The 21,345-nt window shown below is 37.7% G+C and overlaps 1 protein-coding gene across 1 annotated transcript in view; it reads left to right on the top strand.

Annotated features, from left to right (window-relative positions):
* Nucleotides 1-201: 201 nt before the first annotated feature.
* Nucleotides 202-21,345, top strand: part of si:ch211-71n6.4 (para-nitrobenzyl esterase) — a 28,470-nt gene continuing 7,326 nt past the window's right edge. Inside the window, exons 1-8 of the mRNA XM_041785424.1 lie at nt 202-305; nt 6,322-6,592; nt 9,307-9,727; nt 12,440-12,547; nt 13,510-13,706; nt 19,448-19,647; nt 19,725-19,783; nt 20,129-20,296. Coding sequence (XP_041641358.1) covers nt 6,329-6,592; nt 9,307-9,727; nt 12,440-12,547; nt 13,510-13,706; nt 19,448-19,647; nt 19,725-19,783; nt 20,129-20,296 — 1,417 coding nt within the window. The 5' untranslated portion in view covers nt 202-305; nt 6,322-6,328. The remainder of the gene's footprint in view (nt 306-6,321; nt 6,593-9,306; nt 9,728-12,439; nt 12,548-13,509; nt 13,707-19,447; nt 19,648-19,724; nt 19,784-20,128; nt 20,297-21,345) is intronic.

Consider the following 21,345-nt stretch of genomic DNA (forward strand, 5'->3'; position numbering starts at 1 on the left):
AGAATCCTTAACGTTAGTATTTGTGGCTTGGCCCCACTCTCTGGTACTACATCTCACTCAAACAAAGATATAGTGATTACATTTATTAAGTCTTCATACCAGACACATAACACTGAAATGCATCGATGCTTGGTGTACTGCCCCTTTAAGTGTAAAAAAAACAAAACAAAAAATGAGATAGAGCGTTTGAGCGAGGGCGAGAAAAAGCATTAGCGCATGCGCACTTCGCGTACTGTAAACTAAATGCGTCAAGTTTTGATAACTGGAGTTTCTGACTTTTCTGTGTTGAGAGTTTACAGGACATGGTGAGTGACTAAAGTCTGTCAGTTAATTTTCTTTCGAGGTATCTCCAGTTAAAGGTTGTTTTAGTGAAAGTCTGCAGAGTTAAAGGAAGTTTATGGCTATAAAAGGAGCCGGAAAATTGTGATATAGTGCAGAAGCACGAGCGTTGTTGAGTAGAAAACAACGTTTTCTTAAACGAGTCTGGTGTATTTGGTAGTTTTTTCATTGCAGGACGTTTGACTGGGAGCAAACTTGAGTTTATAAAACATGTTTATAAGGATTTTAGACGTTAGAAGCACCCTCTGAGATACGCGTTCGTCACTGTGGTGTTTACTGTCCGTCAGGGTTGCCAGGTCCGCGGTTTTCCCGCGGAATTGGGCTACTACTTTCAACGTACTGCCGCAGGTATATTTTGTTGTCCGCGGGTTGAGCAGACCCATTTTTATGTCTTGTAAATGAGTATTTAATGTCTGTAGCAGAACAAACTACTCTATTTACACTGAAGTACAACTACAACAACGAGCAGAGAGGCAGGAAAACATGGAACATGGCACATAGACAGCACACCACCCACAGAGAAGCAGAATGTCTGCGGGCAATCAAGCAATATATGCAGTGTGGCAGATTTTTACTGTTATTATTTTGAATTTCAGCATTGGGTTTGGTTTTGGGCTAGTTTTGGGCTAATTTTTATCGGCCATTGGGCTGGTTTTGTCACACTGAACTGGCAACCGTGCTGTCCGTTATATCCGTCTATTGTTCCACACTTTTACTGTGTCCTTTGTGTTTGTGTCCCCCCGTTATGAACAGTGGGCTTTTAGCATGGTATCAATATTTATTTAATAATTTTCATCACTGAAATCCTGTCTTAAAAACCCTACTGTAACAAAACTTTGTATTTTTAGCATTGTTTACTACAGTATGTGAAACAGGAACAGCATTTATAGCCAAGTGCCAGTCTGACAGTGTTTTCTTTGTGATATAGTACTTGGATTACATTCACAGCGTCACTAATTAGTGATGTGCGATACCACTGATTTCCTTTCCGATCCGATACCAAGTAAAATTCAGGCTGGTATCGCAGATACTGATCCGATACCGATACTTGCCGTGAATTCTTAATCTTATTTAGGTTCAGCTGTGTGTGTAGACTCTCAAAATAGCCTACACTAAAACTGAAGAATTAACAGTTTTCATACACTTGCCATTTCATATAAAAAGCTATGTTACTCATTGAAATTGCTATTGAAATACATAATTTAATGACAATAAAATAAATGTCACAATAATTGCATAAGTTCGTCACTACTACATTTCAAAATATTCAATTAATCATCAGTCAAAACGAATGAGACTGAAAATAATACAAGAAAAATATTTTATAGAAACAATGTTATTATCTATCTCATTTATAAAATGTTTTTCAGTTTTATCTTAGCTTTTTTTTTAGCCCTCAATGGCTGTTTTATTGCAAGTATAATGTATATTTTAGGAACACCTAGCCTATGTAATCCGCTTCAAATGTTTTACTTTACAGGTAGGTAGCCTTACCTGACTAAATCTAGGCCTACTGAATAGATGTGAGGTGATCTCAGGGACATAGATTTTTACTCAAAGCTGAGCTCATGCAGTTGTTTATTGTGGCATTTATTTATTTCATTACTAATTTAATAACCATATTTATATTAATGAACATTTGTATAGAATAGGATTCCTTAGCTTTAAGAATGCAGGGAACTCCCGTTGTTTGATCATTAAAATGAAACCTAAGTCTAGTAGACAGAGGTATATCACTACACATCTCCAACAGCTCCTTATTCTTTCTGCTCTTTCTGTACCTGGATAGTTTCTGCTTGCAGCACCGGGACTCCGAGAGTGACGTCTGTCTCGCCCTAGCAGCACCTGTCTCTCTCCTCTCCTGCTCTCTGGATCGCCTCATCATATTCTGTTTATGGTTGATTCTCAGATGTTTAACTATCTTAATACTTAACTGTCTTCTCACATACATCACGTGCCACGTTGTTGCTGTTTGTGGAGCTGAAATATGTCCCCACATGACTGCGTTTTAGCGAGCAACAGCACGTTGTGACCAGTGACGCTCTTATAGAGCCGTATTACGCATGTGACTGACAGGCGGAAGAAGAAGTAGTTCCTACTAACTGGGAATCATTACAACAAATTTGCGATAGTGTTTTTACTCTCCACTGTATTCCTGTTAATGGCAAACTACACATTTGTCCACATTTATTAAAATATCGATATTTTTGTATGTAAATCGATTCTAAAACGTAAGACTCTGGTATCGGAGGGATCGATACTTCAGTATCGATCCGCACATCACTATCACTAATATGACACGTGTGTGATTATTTTTCTACTGTATATCAAAGATGTATGACGTTAAATTTTTGCATCATTCAATATGCTTATGTTTCCAAAATAATTGTTGCAGACTGTTATATGATTCTGCCTGAAACTCTACAAACTTCAGGGATAGGCAGTGATTTTCAAATATTATTTTTGATATTGTATGCTGATTGGCTACCAGTAATGTGCCAATCATACTGTACAACTTCTAGATCGGGGTGTCAAACTCAATCACAGAAGGGGCCGGAGTAAGGTCTAACCTGAGGGCCTGACAGGGTCCACATATAACCAAACTGCAGACCTCATTTTTGCCAGTAATAAATTATGGGGGAAAAACTTAGCACTGAGGTGTGATGATTTTTGAGATTTAAAAAGTCAAAATGATAAGCTTAAATGCTCAAAATCTGAGTAAAAAAGTCAAACTTCTAGTTCAAACAATCAAAACACAAAATCAGATGTTAAAACAATGCTTTTAAAAGGTAAATATATAGAACAGAAAGTCACAATCATGTTTTTAAGGCAAAAATATGACTGAAAGTTTAAAACTGTGAACTTAAAAATATGAGCTAAAAGTCCAGATAGTTCATTGAAAAGGTCAAAGCATGAAAAAAGATGATAAAATAGCCTAATGCTTTAAAAAGGCAACTATATAAAAAAGAAAGTCACCATCATGTTTTTAAGGCAAAAATATGATTTTAGATTTATAGTGGAGCACCTTAAAGGTCAAAATATGAGACAATGGTTAAAATAATAAATTGAAAAGGTCAAAATATTCAATATAAAGTGAAAATCATAAATTGACTGTCAAAAAATGAGATCAAAAGTGAAAACAATAAATTGACAAAGTCAAAATATGAGATAAAAAGTCAAAATTTTACATTTAAAAAGCCAAAATATTAGATAGAGTCAAAATTATTTATTGAAAAGGTCAAAGTACAAGACAAAAGGTCAAAATAATAAATGTAAAAGGTTAAAATATGAAATAAAAGTCCAGATAATAGATTGAAGTCATAATTGTGCAATGAAAAACTTAAAATATGAAATGAAAACACAGATGAATTTATTTTCCCATATTTCTTTTTATCTAGTTATTCTTATTTTTTTCACATTTTTATTACTTAAATTCATTTAATATCATACATTTTTATACTGGAGGAAAACTGCAGACCTCATGTTTAAGGGCCAGTTATTTAAAAAAAAAAAAAAAAAGAGGGATATGATCTTGCGGGCGATAACTGTACCACGGTCTGAATTTGGCCCCCCGGGCCTTGAGTTTCACACCGCTGGTCTAGATGTTAAAGGCTGGTGCATTTAGCAAGCATTTCATACAACAGTGTATAATGCTGAAACATTTAAATCAATAATCTTGAGTTTTTTTTATACATCATTTAACTATCAGCTGAATGTAAGCTGATTTTAAGGCTGCATGATATCAGCGTGGTCTCTGCAGGTATCCCCTTAAAAACTTGATTATCAGTATCAGCAGATGTGAACATTTCTGCCAGTGTTTACAACCGATATTTTGGCATCAAAATCTGAATATATCAGCTGTAAGTATTAGCCGTACAAACAAATAAATTAGTGCAGGTTTAGGCTGGACCAACAGACCTATGTTAGCTGAAGACTTTCTCTTTATTCATCATCATTCCTTACACTTTCAAGTGTTTTAAGGATGGAAATTTGCTATTTTGTTCATGTTTGTTTTAAAGACTGAAGTTTTAGGTCTTAATTACATTTCAATAATGATATCAATATAGGTAAGATTAATTTGTAAATACTGGCAGACTGGCAAAAATCCAATATCATGCATCCCTAGATAATACTTTTTGATCCCCAGAGGAGAATTGCAGTAACACAAAACAAAAGTAAGCACAATACAGCAAAATTCAAATAAGGGTAGGTAGCATAGAATATGGAATAAAATAATGACTACTACTATTGCTGATGATAATAACAAACACAGTGATTATATTATTCTCAGTAATAATATAAATAGTAGTTATATTATTAAAATTGTATTCAGTAAATGACATTTAAAGCAGCATGTGATGATGTAAAGTGACATGGTATACTTACCAGCAACCAGCAGGGTTCCTGTAGATCCTTGAGAAGTCTTAAAGGGTCTTAAATTGGACTTATTTATTGGCATAAAAAGTCTTATCTTAAATTGTGAACGGTCTTAAAATTTAGAAGGCACTTTGATAAAGATGTGTATTTATCCGGTCTTCATTTGTAGCTTGATCTATTCATTTATTTTTTGTGTATATGCTTGTAGCATATGTGATGATTGATATCGCTGTACATTATAGTGTTAGAAAAGAGGCTTAACATTTGCTAGAAAAATCCCATATGGGGTTTTCTGACCCAAAAATGTATGATATTATTGACATTTCATTAACAGTTCATTACATTAGAGAAATCAGCTCTGTCTGGTGTACTGAGAAATCTCACACAGCCCTCATTTTTGACTGTTTCCCAATTAATAAGTGGTATTAATTTCCTTAGCTTAGGTCTTAAAAAAGCACAAAAAGTCTTACATTTATTTTCTTAGAAGTGCGTGGAAACCCTGAACCATTTATGTGTGCAGAAATGAATAGACATTTAACATGTCAGGATAGTGAAAGATGATGGAGTATAGAACACTTGGCATTATACTATGACTGTTAAACTCTTCTGTGTTATAAAACCTAATGCATAGGAGCAGGGATGCATGGCATCAGAAGTTCAGTCCTTTAAAAAGACTTTAAACTGAAGGAATGATGATAAATAAAGAAAAGACATCCACTGACATACAGTATGTCTGTTGGTCCAGCCTTAAAACTCCACTAACTTTTTTCTTTTTAATTGGCAATATTTACAGGCAGCTTTTTATAACTTAAAAACATCAGTTGTAAATTTCGGCAGAAATTTCCATATCTGCCAATACCAACATCATGCCAATGATATCATAATTACTAATATCATTCAAGATTAATTTGTTAATGTCAGCATTTGGATATCAGCAAAATCCAGTAACGTGCATTCTTTTATAGCTTGTAGCTTTTTTTCCATATTTGATTGAAATTTGTGGTGTTGTTTTGTGTCATAGTATTGTGTTGATTTTAACACATTTTCCACCCTTAGTATAAATGATTTTTAGCCATCTAGACTTTAAATAGTCTTAATGGTTTCTTGACTTTCCTAAAACAAGTTAATCTGTTTAAATTGGAATAAGACAATAACACAACAGGACAGGATGTTTATGACCCTGTCGATTAAAATGACTGACAGAAAAAGTCTATGGCAGCTTCTAATATGGCTGTGGATTTACCTCAGCACCATTGTAAATGGGACACCTCGTTAATGTCATTATTTTTTTGGTGTTATACTTTTTCAACTTTTATACACTCTAGCACACCAGCTTTTGAATTTTGCAAATAAAAGATGTAAAGTAAGTGAAAATTGTTTATTGCCTGTTTGAAACAGATAAATGACCAACAAACCTTTGACCTCAAACAAAGATCTGAGGGCCAAAATATGTTGCCCGTTTGTCCACAGATTGTCTGACGTTATAAAGTGTTGTCACCTTTTCTTTAAGTCTGTACAGGTTTAAAAGTGTTTAAGATGCATTGCTTAAGGAGGAATTGCTCCAGAATGCATCTTTCTAAGTGGTGTCTGTTTTTTGTGTCTCAGAGCAAAGATGAATGAGGATGTGTTCGAGGTCCCAGAGAGGACCGAGTACCGTTACCTGGTGCAGGAGGAGGGGGAGGACGAGGTGCAGTATGTGCGTCACAGACACTACGTCAACCCTCTGCTGGTGCTCTCCAAACGCTGCATCTTCCTTATCTGCCTGGGAGTACTCTTTCTGCTCTCTCTCGCCGCCTACCTGGGTTACATAGCTCAGACACTGCCCCCAGGCGTCGCACAGGTGACCACGGACTGCGGAGAGTTCAGAGGAAAACACGTGAGTTTATAATCCAGGTTTTAATATCTGTCAGCTGAACATGTTGTGAGGTAAAACACAAGTAGACAATATTTAAGATGCAATGGGCTTTGTTCTTAAAAGGTTTCTAAGAGAGACCTACTTCAGATTCATGACATGGTCTTATACTACTGAATTGTTCGCACCTGTGTTCTTAAGCTGAAGAATGCCTGGTGCACTTAAGCTGGATGCACATGCACATTTCTCCTAATTAACAAAGGGAAACATTCCTTGCATGTCCATATAAGGGCATGAGACTGCAGGGCAGTTTGCAAACACAAAAGGCACACAGGAGTGAGAGAAGAAAGAAGATGTCAGTGACATTTAAATGAAAATAAACCATAAAAATGGTCACAATACTTGAAAATACTCTGATAGTTCTAAGGTGGATGTAGTGCTACAAAAATTGTGCTTTCATCAGAAGAAGAAAAAGGTGCATTCAAGATAAAATAAAAAAGTGAGTTTGATTTGAACATACATTTATTCTAAAACCTGATGTATTAAATTGGTTGGAACATAATTTAAAAATATTTAGATGTCCATATGTTAAATTAAGTTTTTATTATTTTGCAAAAGTATCTAATGATTAAAAAACTCACACATGGTCTAAAATTTATGTTCATAGTTAAACATTTTGCAGCTAAGATCAAACTGCGTGTTTAAATTAACACTTGGTCATATTTAAGTCATGTATTTTTTTCATATCACATGATTATGATATGAAATGTTTCCAAAAGTGCTCTGAATTGTTTTTTTTTTCTTAGCAAAGAACAAATCACAGAAAACTTTGGTTAATGATAGAATCATCTTAAAAACTGCATAAGAAGGTATAAAATCAAATCTCCTGTTAAGACTGATTGGTAAAGGAGGCCCATAATTTCCCCCCAGGTGTACCTGCACACACTAGGCAGTAATTACCATGCATAAGCATGCTCAACCACCAAAATCCAGTTTGTTTGATTAGTGTGAGAGCCCTGTATGGTACTCAGATTCGGCACAATTCATTAGCTCTGGCACGGATAGAAGACATGTACTGGAGCTTGTGCACAACATGCTTGAGACGTTTGGTCAATACAAATGATTGTCTTGACAGTCATTTTGATCAGTGGAGTGTTTCAGAGAGTATCAAACCAAAATGAGTCTAAACAAGTCACTGTCATGTAGGCTGTGTATCTGTCCATTGTTCTGGATTGCACTTCTTTGTAAGCTGTGTGCGCCGTACTATGACTACTGAGTAGACATACCAAGAAGACGTAGCCATGCCACAGCCTGGGCCCTTGGGTGGAGGGACAGGCGTGTTTTAGCCTGGTGCAGGGCAACTGGGAATACTGTACATGCCCTCTAGAAGGGCTGAACAATTTGAAAAAATAATATAATTGCAATTTTTTTCCCCCCTAGCATTGCGATTGTGATTTGATATGCGATTATTAGCATGCTTTGACTTTCCAGGGAGTGCATCGCTAGAAACTCCCATATGGATAGATATGTTTATGACAATGTGCATTGAAAACAATAGTTCTATGATGGTTCTAGAGGTTGCATTAACTAACGCTAAGCTTAATCAATATTAGATAGAAGGAACTAGGGCAGAACGATTAAAAAAAAATCTAATTGCAATTATTGCTTATATTGCAAATTTGACATCAATTGCTTTATTATATGAGGATTATTGTTTTATTAAGTAAAATGTATGTAAAACATGAAAAGGACAATTTTTAAACCATTTTATTCAAAAAAAGACACTTGAATGTTTGCAAAATGTGCATAATATCTCTGTTGCTACAAAAAATGAATGTATTAAACTGGTAATTTGACATATTTCAAGTTAAAGCAATATTGCAACATCTGTGATTTGTAAATTGCAGCATGCCATATTGCGATTTAATCTCACGTGTGATTAATTGCCCAGCCCTACCCTATAGTGGTGCTCTCTGTTTCTATCATGCAGCATGCAGAACTCAGCGTTTTAATAATGCAGCTGATTAACTTTGTGACAGACATGCCTGTATGTTTAACTTATAATCCAACATCAGGGCACTAGGTCTGTGTTAAAGGCGTGGGCTCAAGAGAAACAGATGTGATGGATGTAGGATGCTAAGCTAATCACAAGTTGAAACTGTACCAGCATTCTGGAAATGTTATCCTTGTTGCTATGCAGTTTTTTTCCAACTCTATTAAAAGAAATGAACTGAACACTCGAAACTCAACACTTCTTTGTATTAACCCTGCTCCCCTTTCACTTCCTTAAAAGCCTTGTATGTTTGAGCATTGAAGTGCTGATTTTGCAGAAATAATGTCAAAGTGAAACTTGCTTTGAAATCTTATTTCCCTCAGAGGATTTGAGTGCAGCTGCATTCTGAAGGCAGTCTTTGCAGATTTATGCAGCTCTTTTACATTGAAATTTTCCTGCAACTTTCAAGATGTTTGTCATTTTAATTTGGGATGTTAAAGTCTGCAATGAAAGCAGTTTCTATGTTTTTCCACACATAAACATCTGACATAAAAATACCACAACACACTTCTTGAAACCAGCTACACAGAGCTAGATGAGCCCCATTTTCTGCATGTTATCCTGATGCTTTCCTGAATAAGTTGGTCAGTACCAAATTACAATACACCAGCTCTGTGTGAAGTTGTGTTTTATATTTCTGTTTCACCTGACTTATTAAATGTTAATATTTAATCCATCTTTGCAGAAAGATGGAGCGTATTCCTTTAAGGGAATGCCCTATGCTGCTCCACCTGTTGGTCACCTGCGCTGGGCCCCGCCGGCTGATCCTGTGTGTAAGAGCGGTGTGACGGATGCCGGCCGATTCCGCAGTGTTTGCGCTCAGGTGAGGATGATGTCGAACACGGGGAAGGTGGAGGGCCAGGAGGACTGCCTCTTCATCAATGTCTGGACGCCATCGCTGCAGCCAGACGCCAAGCTGCCTGTCATGGTGTGGATCCACGGAGGCTCGCTGATGGTTCTCAGTGGAGGAGAGCATCTATACTCGCCCAATGAGAAGCTCGCTGCAGACACGGGGATAGTTTACGTCAGCTTCAACTACAGACTGAACGCCTTTGGTTTCCTCGCACTGGAGATCCTGAGAGAAGGTTCACCAAAGAACACTTCAGGTCAGTTTGTAAGGCATACAGGAAACAGATATTTATGTATGCTTGCATTATGAAAACCCTATCTAGTCATCTGTTCTTATTCACAGTTTAAAGCCCCTTCAGGGAGGCTACTCCTGGCTATGTAAGCAGGTCACAACATCAATGATGAGCATGAACTTGAGTAAAATACGAGCTTCTGTACTCCAGTAAGGTCTGATCGATTCTGAAACTTAGGTGGCCCACTTGTATGCTGATTAGTGCATACAAGTGCATTCAGAAGTAATCAGACCCTCTACACCAGGGGTGTCAAACGCTGGTGTATTAAATTGATTGAGCATGATTTGGAAAGGCACACACCTCTCTACAGAAGGCCTCACAGCTGACAATGATATCAGAGCTAAAACTAAGCCATGAGGTCAAAGGAAGTGCCTGCAGAGCTCAGAGAAATGGTTGTTGCAAGGCACAGATCTGGGAAAGGCTACAAAAAAATTCTGTTGCACTGAAATTTCCAAAGAGCACAGTGGCCTCTAAAATTCTCAGATGGAGAACATTTGGCACAACCAGGACTTATCCAAGAGCTGAACCCCTGACAATTGGGGGAGAATGGTCTTAGTCAGAGAGTTGACAGAGAACCAGATGGTCACTCTGACTGATTTCCAAGAGATTCTGTGTGGAGATGGGACAAAGTTTCAGAAGGACAGCCATCACTGCAGTCCTCCACCGATTTGGGCTTTATGGCAGAGTGGCTAGCTGGAAATTTCTCCTCTGTGTAAAACACATAAAAGCCCACTTGGAGTAAAAGCACCTACAGGACTCTCAGTCTGCTGGAGAGAGAAACAAGATTTTCTGGCTTGATTAAACAAAGATTGAACTGTTTGTCCTGAGTTCTCCTCAATGTCCAGAGGAAACAAGGCATCATTCACCACCTGCCCAATACCATCCAGCAGTGAAGCATGGTGGTGGCAGCATCATGCTGTAGGGGTGTTTTTTAGTTACAGGGACTGGGAGACTGGTCAGGGTTGGGGGAAAGATGAGTAGAGCAAAGTACAGCGATTTGCTCAATGAAAACCTGCTCTGCATCGCTCAGGACCTCAGACTGGGCCAAACATGACAGTGACCCTAAGCAGACAGCCAAGACCACAGAGGAGTGGCCAAGGGATAAATGTGAATGTCCTAGAGCGGCCAAGTTTGAACCCTGGCTTGAACTCTATTGAACATCTCTGGAGAGACCTGAAAATGGCTGTCCACCAACAATGTCCGTCCAACCTGAGGAAGCTTAAGAGGATTTGCAAAGAAGAATGGCAGAAAATCTCCCAATCCCTGCGTGCAAAGTTTGTTGTAGCAAACAATTGTAGCATCAGGTTGCCACATAAAAAAAAAAAAAGTTAAAAGTTGTGGGGGGGGCCTGGGTACTTTCTGAATTCACTGTACAGTCCAAAAACATTTTGTTAGAGGAGGTGAAAACTTTGAAAAGACAACATGAATATGCACTACAAATATAGCACTCTAAACTTCAGTACTAGAAATTAACTTTGATTCAGTCATTGAAATGAAGAAATCACAAATCTTAAAAGATTTTCTCTCTAAACCCTTGGTCCCCAACGTGGGGTCCAGGACCCCCCTAGGGGGGCACAAGACTCTGTCTGCCCCGAGGTTGTTAAAATTAGATTTGCACATATTAACAGAAATCATGGTAGAACACTTTTATTCATACAATGGTTTTTGGGTAAATGAATTTGTGTTTTTGGCTACTTTGTTTGAATTTACACAAAATAAATAAATTAATTAAATAATTTAAAAATTAATTTGAGTTAATATTTTATACATAAATTAACATTTATGTTAATTTTGGCAATAAAGTATCACTATTTTTGTGTTAATTCTCAAAAAACAAAAGGTTGGGAACCACTGCTCTAAACCATGAATATTTGTGTATATGTAAAGCAGAATCATTATTATTAGAATTATTTTTATTTACAGCTCTCCCTCATTGTTTGGTGTCAGTAGGGGGCAGTATTTTTGAACATATTTAGCTGAAACCAGGCCAATAAAATGCACCTACAGTTTCATATGTTCAAGTTTTCATGTACATTTCAATTAAAGAGTTATATAAGATCATTATTGTGCAGCCCTGGAATGTGTTTAATGGCTTTTATTCCAGTTTTAGAGAAGTTATAATGGGCTTTGTGGCCTTTTTCTTGCATACTATTTAGCACTTAAGGAGACTTTTAAAATATTTATGTTGTTTGTGTTGTGCTCTCAGTCTGATTGATTGCAGAGAAGTCTATTCCTTTCCATTAAGATGTGAATACTTAATGAATGTTAACGCAGGATGGATAAATGGAGCTGATTTCTGAGCCTTTTTCTTTGTGTCAGTGTTTGCATTTCACTCTCAAATTAGCGTGTTGTGATTCAGCCTGTGTAATTACTGTTACGTAAGGATAAAATGCCTCGCTGTGACTGTGGTGTGTGATGACCTGTTAAATCAGAGGGCTTTCATGATTGCACAGGACATGTGAGTCCTCCTCATGTTCCCGCAGCCACATTTCTAAATCTGAACCCTCCTGATTCCATGGCCCATTTCCTCGCTCCCTCAGCTAGAAAAGAGTTAATTTTAGTTCAAGCTGTCAGAGGCTGGTTTTGTTTCTGATGGAGGAAATGGGACACAGGAAACAAGGTCATGTAAAAGCAGGTTCTTGCTAATAATTGATCCACATCTCTGTTTATTAACAGGGAACTATGGCTTCATGGATCAGATCGCAGCTCTGAAGTGGGTCCAGAGGAACATCCATGTGTTTGGAGGGGATCCTGGGAAAGTTACCATAGTTGGACAGAGCTCAGGTATGAAAACTGTCACAACAAAAAAATGTCATAAGGTTGTGCAGGGGGAAAGACGCTTGTCAGACCTGCTTTGATACATGTCCACAGCAGTTGTTGTGATCATTTTTTTCTGTAGCAAAGATAGGTGAAAAATGAGCTTGTATGTCCTTCAGATCATGCTAGAGAAATGTTTTTAAAGTTTACTAAAATAGTTTGCACAGTGTAGTATAATTTTTCATTTTTGCCCACTTTTTTAAAGTTAGTTGGGTACGTTTTTTCCAAATATTTGTTGGCATTATTAATCAGTAGGGCTAAATGTACAAGCACAAACACAGAGACAACCCAAAACTTCCTGTTACAAGGTGCTCTAACGGCATTCAATGTAAGTGAGCATCAACGATTCAGTAACAACCACTGTTAAGGTTGTCATGACCTTGCAAAGTGGATGGATTGGTCAGATTTCATGTCTGTCATCAGGCAGATCTGTCTAGCAGATCTCTAGTGCCAGGTCTGAGAGCGGACTGGTCCAGTCAGCATCATTTTAAGTAACTGTGACATTCCCATAGTGTTGCACCCAACTTTAAAATACAGGAATATCCCTTTAAAATCCAGAAATTTCCCAGAATTAGGTGCCAAGGACATCTAAGAGGTATCAGTACCCTTTGATTTTTACTAGATCTAAACCAATCCTGTACATTTTGGCATTGTGGTGTATGACACACATGACGAGCATGATGAGATCTTTTACTATTCTCACACACTGAATATTTATCTGTATCGAAAGAATGCAGTACATTTAAATGAAGAGGGTTGTAATGATATTTTCATAGATGTGCTATGAAACACATTTGGTATATTTTACTTGTAACCTAAGTCCTAGTAGTTTTGTTTTTCCCATTGAATGTGATTATGAGGCCGCAGGGTATTCAAACATGTAGATCTGCGACTGTACAGGGCATGATAGCATGTTTTTTCTGCTGCAGGCGGGACATCAGTGAGGGTCCTGATGATGTCACCACTGGCGAAAGGTCTCTTCCATGCAGCGGTGGACATGAGCGGATCATACGTCATGAATGCAACGCTGGAACAAGCCGAGTCTGATAACCTGGTGTTTCTGAGGAAGACTGGCTGCACAGACCTGACCTGCCTCAGAGGCCTCTCTGTCAGCCAGATCCTGCAGGTACCAAACATCCTCTCTATAGTGTTTCTCAGTTAATCTCAGCTTTTCTTTAGTTCATGTCAGGGACCCTCTAGATTGTAGGTTGATTTCACCAGTCTGTTAAGTTTTTCTTGAGTTCCTCTCCTTTCTTCTAATTTTCTGACTTTTTGGTTAAAGTTTATGTGAAATTTGTCTAAAGTTTCTCCACAGTTTTACTGTTAACCTCCTCTTAAGTATGTGTCAGTTTATCCCTCTATTTTATTGAAAGTTCTAATAATCTCGTTTTTTTCAGAGCTTCCAATTTGTCTCATTCTAGCTCATTACAACTTTATATGCCTGCAACACTTTGTATTTGTGTATGAATAAGTAATTTCTTTCACTTTCCCCTCACCGATTGACAAAAAAAGTGGGGCAGTATGTGGCTCAGTAATCAATGAATCACTATTACAGGGGTGTCAAAGTCATTTTGAATCGGGGTCTGGAATTGCTCCAATGAGATGTCCTGCGGGCCAGACTATTTTTAGCAACACCAGTACGACCAAAGAGTGATTAATCTTGAATGTGGTGTGTCTTGAGATTTTGGCTTGATCTTCAGTGTGCCTTGGGCAAAGCAAGTTTGTAAAACTGTCACCCTACGGTGCACTTTACCTGGTTTTGACCATTTAGGGGGTAACCTAGAGGGCTCTTAGTTACTTAATGTCCACCAGAATGGCACCACAGAGGCAAATTTGATCGTTTCGTAAACTTGAAGGGCAGTAAAGACAGCACTTTGTGTCACTTATAGGGCACCATAGAGGTCAACTGACCATGTTTATTGAACAGAGGGGCATGCCAAAAAGCACGTCATGCATGGGCTGCCGTTTTTAGAGAAGTGAAGAAGAAGCAATACAAGACAATACAATACAATGATAACTTTATTTATCCCCAAAGAGAAATTCATTCAAAGGACTCAGTGCAAGTTCTGTTGCACACTTGCATCTGAACATTTAGATCAGCTGGTTCTTACACAAGAACTTGCAACTTTTCCCTTCAGTCACTCACAGCAAACGTGCTTAATGTTTGCTGTGGGGGTTTTTGAGTTCCTGTAGCCATGAACCTCACAAGCTGTTTTGGAAGGACATTATTTTTCGTCCTCTTTTAAAGAGAATTGTTGCAGGTCAAAGTCTTATTTATTTGTGATGAATGGCGGCCTTTTGTTAAGCTAGTGTTAGTTATTACGACATAGGTTTAAAAGCACTGTGGTTAAATATTGCTACATAATTTTATATTGCATTGTTTTCTATAAATTGGCATTTTTTGTTTTGGTATAGCATGCATTTTTGTTTTGTCTGAATGCTTTATTGCTCTTTGCACTGAACAGCAAGACAGACTAACAGCTGTTTGTCTGTAAAAAAGGACATTTTTTTGTTTGTAATTCAGGTTGTGTTACAAAGAAAGGAGGTATCAACCTTTGTTTCAATGCAATTCTAACTTTCAAGTTTACTCGAGTTTTCCATTAGTTTAATTAATGATAATGGAAGTAAATTTGTCTCTTTTTCTCTAACTACAAATGTATGGTCTTTGTAAAAAAGTCAGCGGACACAATGAGAGCAACAGATATGTTGTTAAAAAAACATGCATCAAAATACATCAATAATCGATTTCGAATCGAATCACAGCCCTCTGAATCGTAATCCAATCAAATCGTGAGGTGCCTAAAGATTCCCACCCCTAGTAGTGAGAGACAAGACACTCTTCATCATCAAATTTATGGGGCGGTTCTGATTAGCTAATGTTACTTGATAATGTCAGCTGGCAACACCATCAGAATCACTGTCTCTCCAGTCAATGTTCTGGGACACTAATGTCTGGGAAGGCTGCCGTAGTCTGATCACATTAATCTGATATTTGGTGGCAGGATCAGAAGAAGTCTGCTTGGTGCTTGGTCTTTTGTATCCTACAGAGAAAGCTGAGCATCTGATAGCAGTGAGCCGCTATTTTCTCCTTCCTTTCTCCTATTTGTTACTCTTCTTTCTAAGATAGGGTCCTTTAGAATTACATTCCAGGCTTTTTTCTGCATCAGTTTGTGCATCCAGCATCTGGGAAACTGCAGATTATGTTTGATTTCTTAAGTGTCATTTAGCTTTATCTGATGCTTGACTGAAACTACTTACTGAAGTTTGTTAAGATTTTCTCTCTTATCGATATTAACCTGTCTGAAGATTCTCTCATTTTCTTTAATGCTTCTCCTGTCTTTATCTCTAGTTTCTCTCATGTTGCTCTGAACACACAGAAGGTTTCAGCCACTCTGCACTAAAAGATCATTTGTGTGAACTTAAATTAATCTTGATATGAGAAAATATCCATTATAGTAGTTATTCTCTTTAATGTTCTCTTTAATATTTGAAACATCCATAAAATATGTGATTCATAGCTCATCTTTCAGATAAATTGAGACATTTCAAACGCTCTATAATTGCTCTTTCCTTTTGTTGGATCATAATTTCACACTCAGGTATTCAAGCACCTGAATCCTTCGACTTTTAATGTGACAGTTTATGAAAAAACTACCCTCAACTTTTAATAGAAAGATTTTTAGGCTGAAATCTGCAGCCATAACTTCACACCTTCTCTCAGAGAGCCCATTTACATTTATTAAATTAAAAAAATGGCATTTAAAAAAAGAAAAGAAAAAGCTCCTATTCAACACGTCTCACCAAAACCTCAGGATGAACTATGAATAATGTATTTAATGGTTGTTTAAAAGGATGAAAACTGAACTTTTCTACGTGCAGCAGTCATCGTCCTTTATGTGGCTGCTCGGTTTTTAAATGTCACTTTACATTTCTGCGGCTGACACTCAGGAAGACAGGAAGTTTTCAAAGCATTTTGTTTTGCTACACCTGGTTTTTATTCATGTTCTTTTGCATGGTTTATGTTAATTATGCTCCTTTTCTTTTCTCCATAAAGTAGGTCAAGAGAAATTTTATAATCATTTTGTAGAAAACCCATTTCCAAAATAGTTGGGACGTTGTTTCAAATATGAATAAAACCAGAAAACAGTGATTGAAAATCCTTTTTAACCTATCTTAAGTTGAATACAGCACAAAGACCAGATATTTTTTTACACACTGACAGACTTCTTCTGTTTCAGGGAAAAAACACACATTGTGAATTGATGACTTTGCTTGCATCTAAGTCTGTGACCCACCAACATCACCAAACTCTTGCATTCTTCTTTTTTCATGCTTTTCCAAGCTTTCACCACAGTCTCTTTAAGTTGTTTGTTTTGGGGATTACTCCCTTTAGTCTCCTCTTTAGCAGGTAAAATGCATGCTCTGTAGCAGCGGTTCTCAACATTTTCAGCCTGTGACCCCCAAAAGAAAAGTGCCAGAGACCAGGGACCCCGACTGTACCTGAAGGTGGTTGAACACAGCCATGCACAACCAAGAATAGTCTTGTGCAGACAATGGGAGAGCTTTCTGGGGCCCAGTTAGACTGGGGGACCATGGAGGTCAGCAAAATCATGAATATTTGTAAAGTAAAGCTGTGATAACCATATTTTATACTTAACCTGAATAATAACCACTCTTATCAAATAAACACATTTTTTATTCTTTTGTGCTGTGGTGAATAACCTTCTTGAAATTGTAAATCCCTTTTCTTAAAAACAGAATTAAAATGGGTTAAAAACAGCAAAAATTAGTAAAATGGCAAAAATTGGTGGTAAAGGGAGGGAAATGTGATTTTAAAAGTAGCAGAAACAAGTAGGAATCAGAAAATTAGATAAAAGTGGCAAAAACTGGCAAAAAAAATGGGTTGAAGTGGCAAAAACAGGCTTAAAAAGTGGTAATAGGGTATTAAAAAATGGCTGAAATGGGTTTAAAGTGACAAACATGGGTGGGAAATCTGGTGAAATGGGATAAAAAATAGTTTAAAATTTGCAAAAATTGGTAATCTAAGGCAGAAATGGGCAGAAATAGGCTAAACTGGCAAAAATAAGGTAGGCATTAAAAAAGTGGAATGTGGTTTAAATGGGCAAAAATAAAGTTTAAACGGGCAAAAATAGGTGTAAAAAGTGGTTAACAGTGGCAATAAGTGGGTCAACAGGTGAAACAAAGGTGTAAAGTGGCAAGAATTGATTTAGAAGTGGCAAAAACATGCAGGAAAAGGTGGTGGGAAAATGGGTTTTGAGTGGCAAAAATTTGTTAAAATTGGCAAATTGTCTGGGAAAAGTGATGAAAATGGGTTAAACCTTGGCAAAAATCGTATAAAGTGGGCAAAGGGTAATTTAAAAACTATTTTTAGTATTTTTAAGGCGTCTGGAGACTCCCCTCACAGTGTCAAGACCCCCAAGAGGGTCCTGACCCTGACACTGAGAACCACTGCTCTGTTGTGTTTAAGTCTAGAGATTGGTTGGCCAGTCTAAAACCCTCCTCCTCTTGCCCCTGATGAACTCCTTTGTTGTTTTGGCAGTGTGTTTTGGGTGATTATCTTGCTGCATGATGAAGGATCTCTCAATCAGTTTGGCTGTATCTTTCTGTAAATTGGCAAACATTTTTCTGTAGGCTTCTGAGTTCATTTTGCTGCCATCATGTGTTACATCATCTAAAAGTGTTAACAGTAGGTTGAGAGTACCTGGATCCAGGCCTGGGTGCTTATAACTTCAGTCTTTCACAGGAGTAGGCTGGTTTTTATGCAGTTGAGCTGCACGGCAAAATAACATCCATTTTCATAACACAAACACTAACAGCAACAATTATTTGAGGCTTATATTGTACACAGTATGAAACTAAAATACTTTAAGCAAGAGAGAGAAAGAAAGATATAGGTGGACTTCATTTAATGTTTAGGACTGATTAAAACTTTAAGTTAATGCATACAGCTCTATATTTCTTCCTATACTTTAAATTATTAAACTCGCTTATTATTTATTAATGTAAACTTTAACTAACCCCAAACTGCACCAGAAGTTAATATCACATATTAAATGGCTCTGTGCATTAGTGCAGATGAAGACAGTGTGACTCTTAAACTAGATGAAGATTATTGAATATTCATAACATTTAAAAAAAGATGCTTTAAATTTATTTTTGCTTATATAACCCATAAGTTTTCCTCTTGAAACAAAGCAAAAAATAGAACAGTTACATGCTGAAAAATATTCCTTACATGCACAGTTCCTGTATTATTTGTCATACTTTTTGACACTCTGGACTTTTCTTGTATTTTCTTAAAAAACATAAATAAATAAAGTTTTTTTTTCCATCCTGATGGCAATAAAACCAGTCTAGACAAACCACATAAAGTGTAATGACTCATTAAAATAAGCTCACTAACCAACAAGACACCAGGCTTGTGGAGATGAAGTTTATACTCTCTCATTGTCAGTGAAAAGGCAGATTTTATCGTGCACAAATATATATTACTCAAATTCATTTTTTAATTTATGTATTGAGCTTCTCTCCTCCCTAGTTTTATTTATTTGTCAATATTTAAAGCCTCCATATCCCCTATGTTATTAATCTATTAGTGTCTTCCTTTAATTCTGTGTTCCCCCAGAGTTTCTTTGTTTTATTTATCTTTTTAGATTTGTTTGCTCTCTCTTACTCAAACCCTGGATACATACAGAAATGTCTTTGTTTCTTTGCATTTTGTCATGACTGTGATTAATTTATTGCTAAGTTTTTAGTATGATATAAGGCATGTGCACACTGAGTCTATTTTTTACAGGACTAAGATCCATAATTAAGCTTTGAATACCCTCTGTTGTCTGCCTCCAGGCCGTCCCGTGGGACGAGTACCCATTCTGGGCAGGAGGTGGCTACACAGACTTACCTGTCAGAGGCAGCTTCGTTGGTCCGGTTTCCGTGGTGGACCGATATGTACTGGAAGGTCCACCTTTTGAAGTGTGGGAAAAGAAGGGAGTTTTCAGTGATGTTCCCTTTGTAATCGGGACGACAGAGCAGGAGGCAGACTTTATGTAAGTTTCCTGTTCAGATTAAATAAAGCCAGCTGCTCCTGTCAGACTGAACTCAGGGTTCTGTGTTTCCTCTGCAGTCCTCCTGTTATGAACATCTCCACGTGGACCTGGTCGGACTACCAGTGGTTTGTCAAAGGTCAGAGCTTCTGTGGGATTGTTAATGATGATTGTGAGGATTGTTTGGTGCAGGATGATGCAACTGTAGGAATACCTTAATTTTTTTTTATCCCTCAGCACCCATCCTACAGCTCAATGATGCATTGTGAAAAAAACTAAACTCCTAATGGACAGAAGGTCGAATGAAAAAAAGAAACTTGCTTGTATTATATATGATGTCCAAACTCCACTGACAGAAAAGGGTATGATCAGGAGTACAAATGTAAAATTAGAAACTGTAATTTGTGATTTGAGCTGATGCTGTTATGATTTAATGAGAACGTGACTGTGATATGTCAAAGTTTTACCTCTCTGCTGCACACAGAGAAACTTCAAACCTTCTCAGACAGTCTCGCCAAAGATGCCTTGGAGCTGTACCCACCCTCTGCCCCCTGCCCCACCAAAGACCGCTGTCCAGAAAGGGCGTACACCACCATGGTGTCTGACATCAGGACCACATGTCCGAACAACGACCTGGCCAGGAGAGCTGCAGGTAAACCTGAATTTTGGGCACACTCACACTAGGCATACTGTACTGTGAATGGGCGCGTTTGAGCCTAAAATCTGGTACGTTTGGCCAGTGTAAGTGTAATCATTTAGTGCCTGAGCAAGACACACTTCATGGACCCGGCACGGAAGGACAAGGTAGGCCTAGATACGGCACAAATGCAAATGAGGAAGCCCTACACAGGAATGTGACGTAACGTGAAGTAAAAAGAGGACCTGCTTCAGAGCGCAGAGAGCACACCAGGCAGCAGAGACAGCAGGATTCTTCTAAAAAGATAGGGAGAACTGTATTTTTTTCATTGCATTTTAACAGGTTACAAAGATTTTATCAGAGTTGAAGAATTTAACTTTGCAAAGCTCCACTATGACCTTGATCTAATGGATCCCAGTCCTGTCCACATTTCTGACCAGTTTCTCGAAAAGTCAGGCTTTAACAACTGGGAGAAGTTTATTTGGTTTGTGAAATAAAGCTTCTTCCCTTGTTTGAGTCACAAACAGCAGCTGACAGGATAACAAACACCTTTCATCCATGGGTAAAGGAGAGTGCTGAATACGCGGACAAGTGTGTGCCAGGATTAATCATACAGCTGATTTAGCCTCACTTATTATAAAATTATAATGCCAAACTATCATCCACTGAATTAACTTACGTCTAATTCTATTTCATGTCATCAATAAGTGAAATTGTGATCTTGTTTGCTGACCTTTGAACAGATTATCGTTTATTAATCCTGTGGCATTTTCACCTCCAGCTCTCATCAGATGGTTAAAATCTCTCATCACAGTAAAAACAATCTCTTAACTGAACATTAAATCCTGCTGTAAACACAAGTTGTCCTATGACATGAGAGCTTGTTTGGTGCAGCACTGAAAGGCATCCAAAATTATGCGAAGAAATGGCACAGTTCATGGCGCATAAAGGAATGCCAGGGGGATTCAGATAGTACACGGACACGCAGAGTAATGACTGTAGGGGCTCATATGAGTTACAAAGTCGGGGTTTCATTCAGCAGAAGTGCTTGGAACTCTGATCAG

The sequence above is a fragment of the Cheilinus undulatus genome, linkage group 1 (genome assembly GCF_018320785.1).
Source record: "Cheilinus undulatus linkage group 1, ASM1832078v1, whole genome shotgun sequence".
NCBI lineage: Eukaryota > Metazoa > Chordata > Actinopteri > Labriformes > Labridae > Cheilinus > Cheilinus undulatus.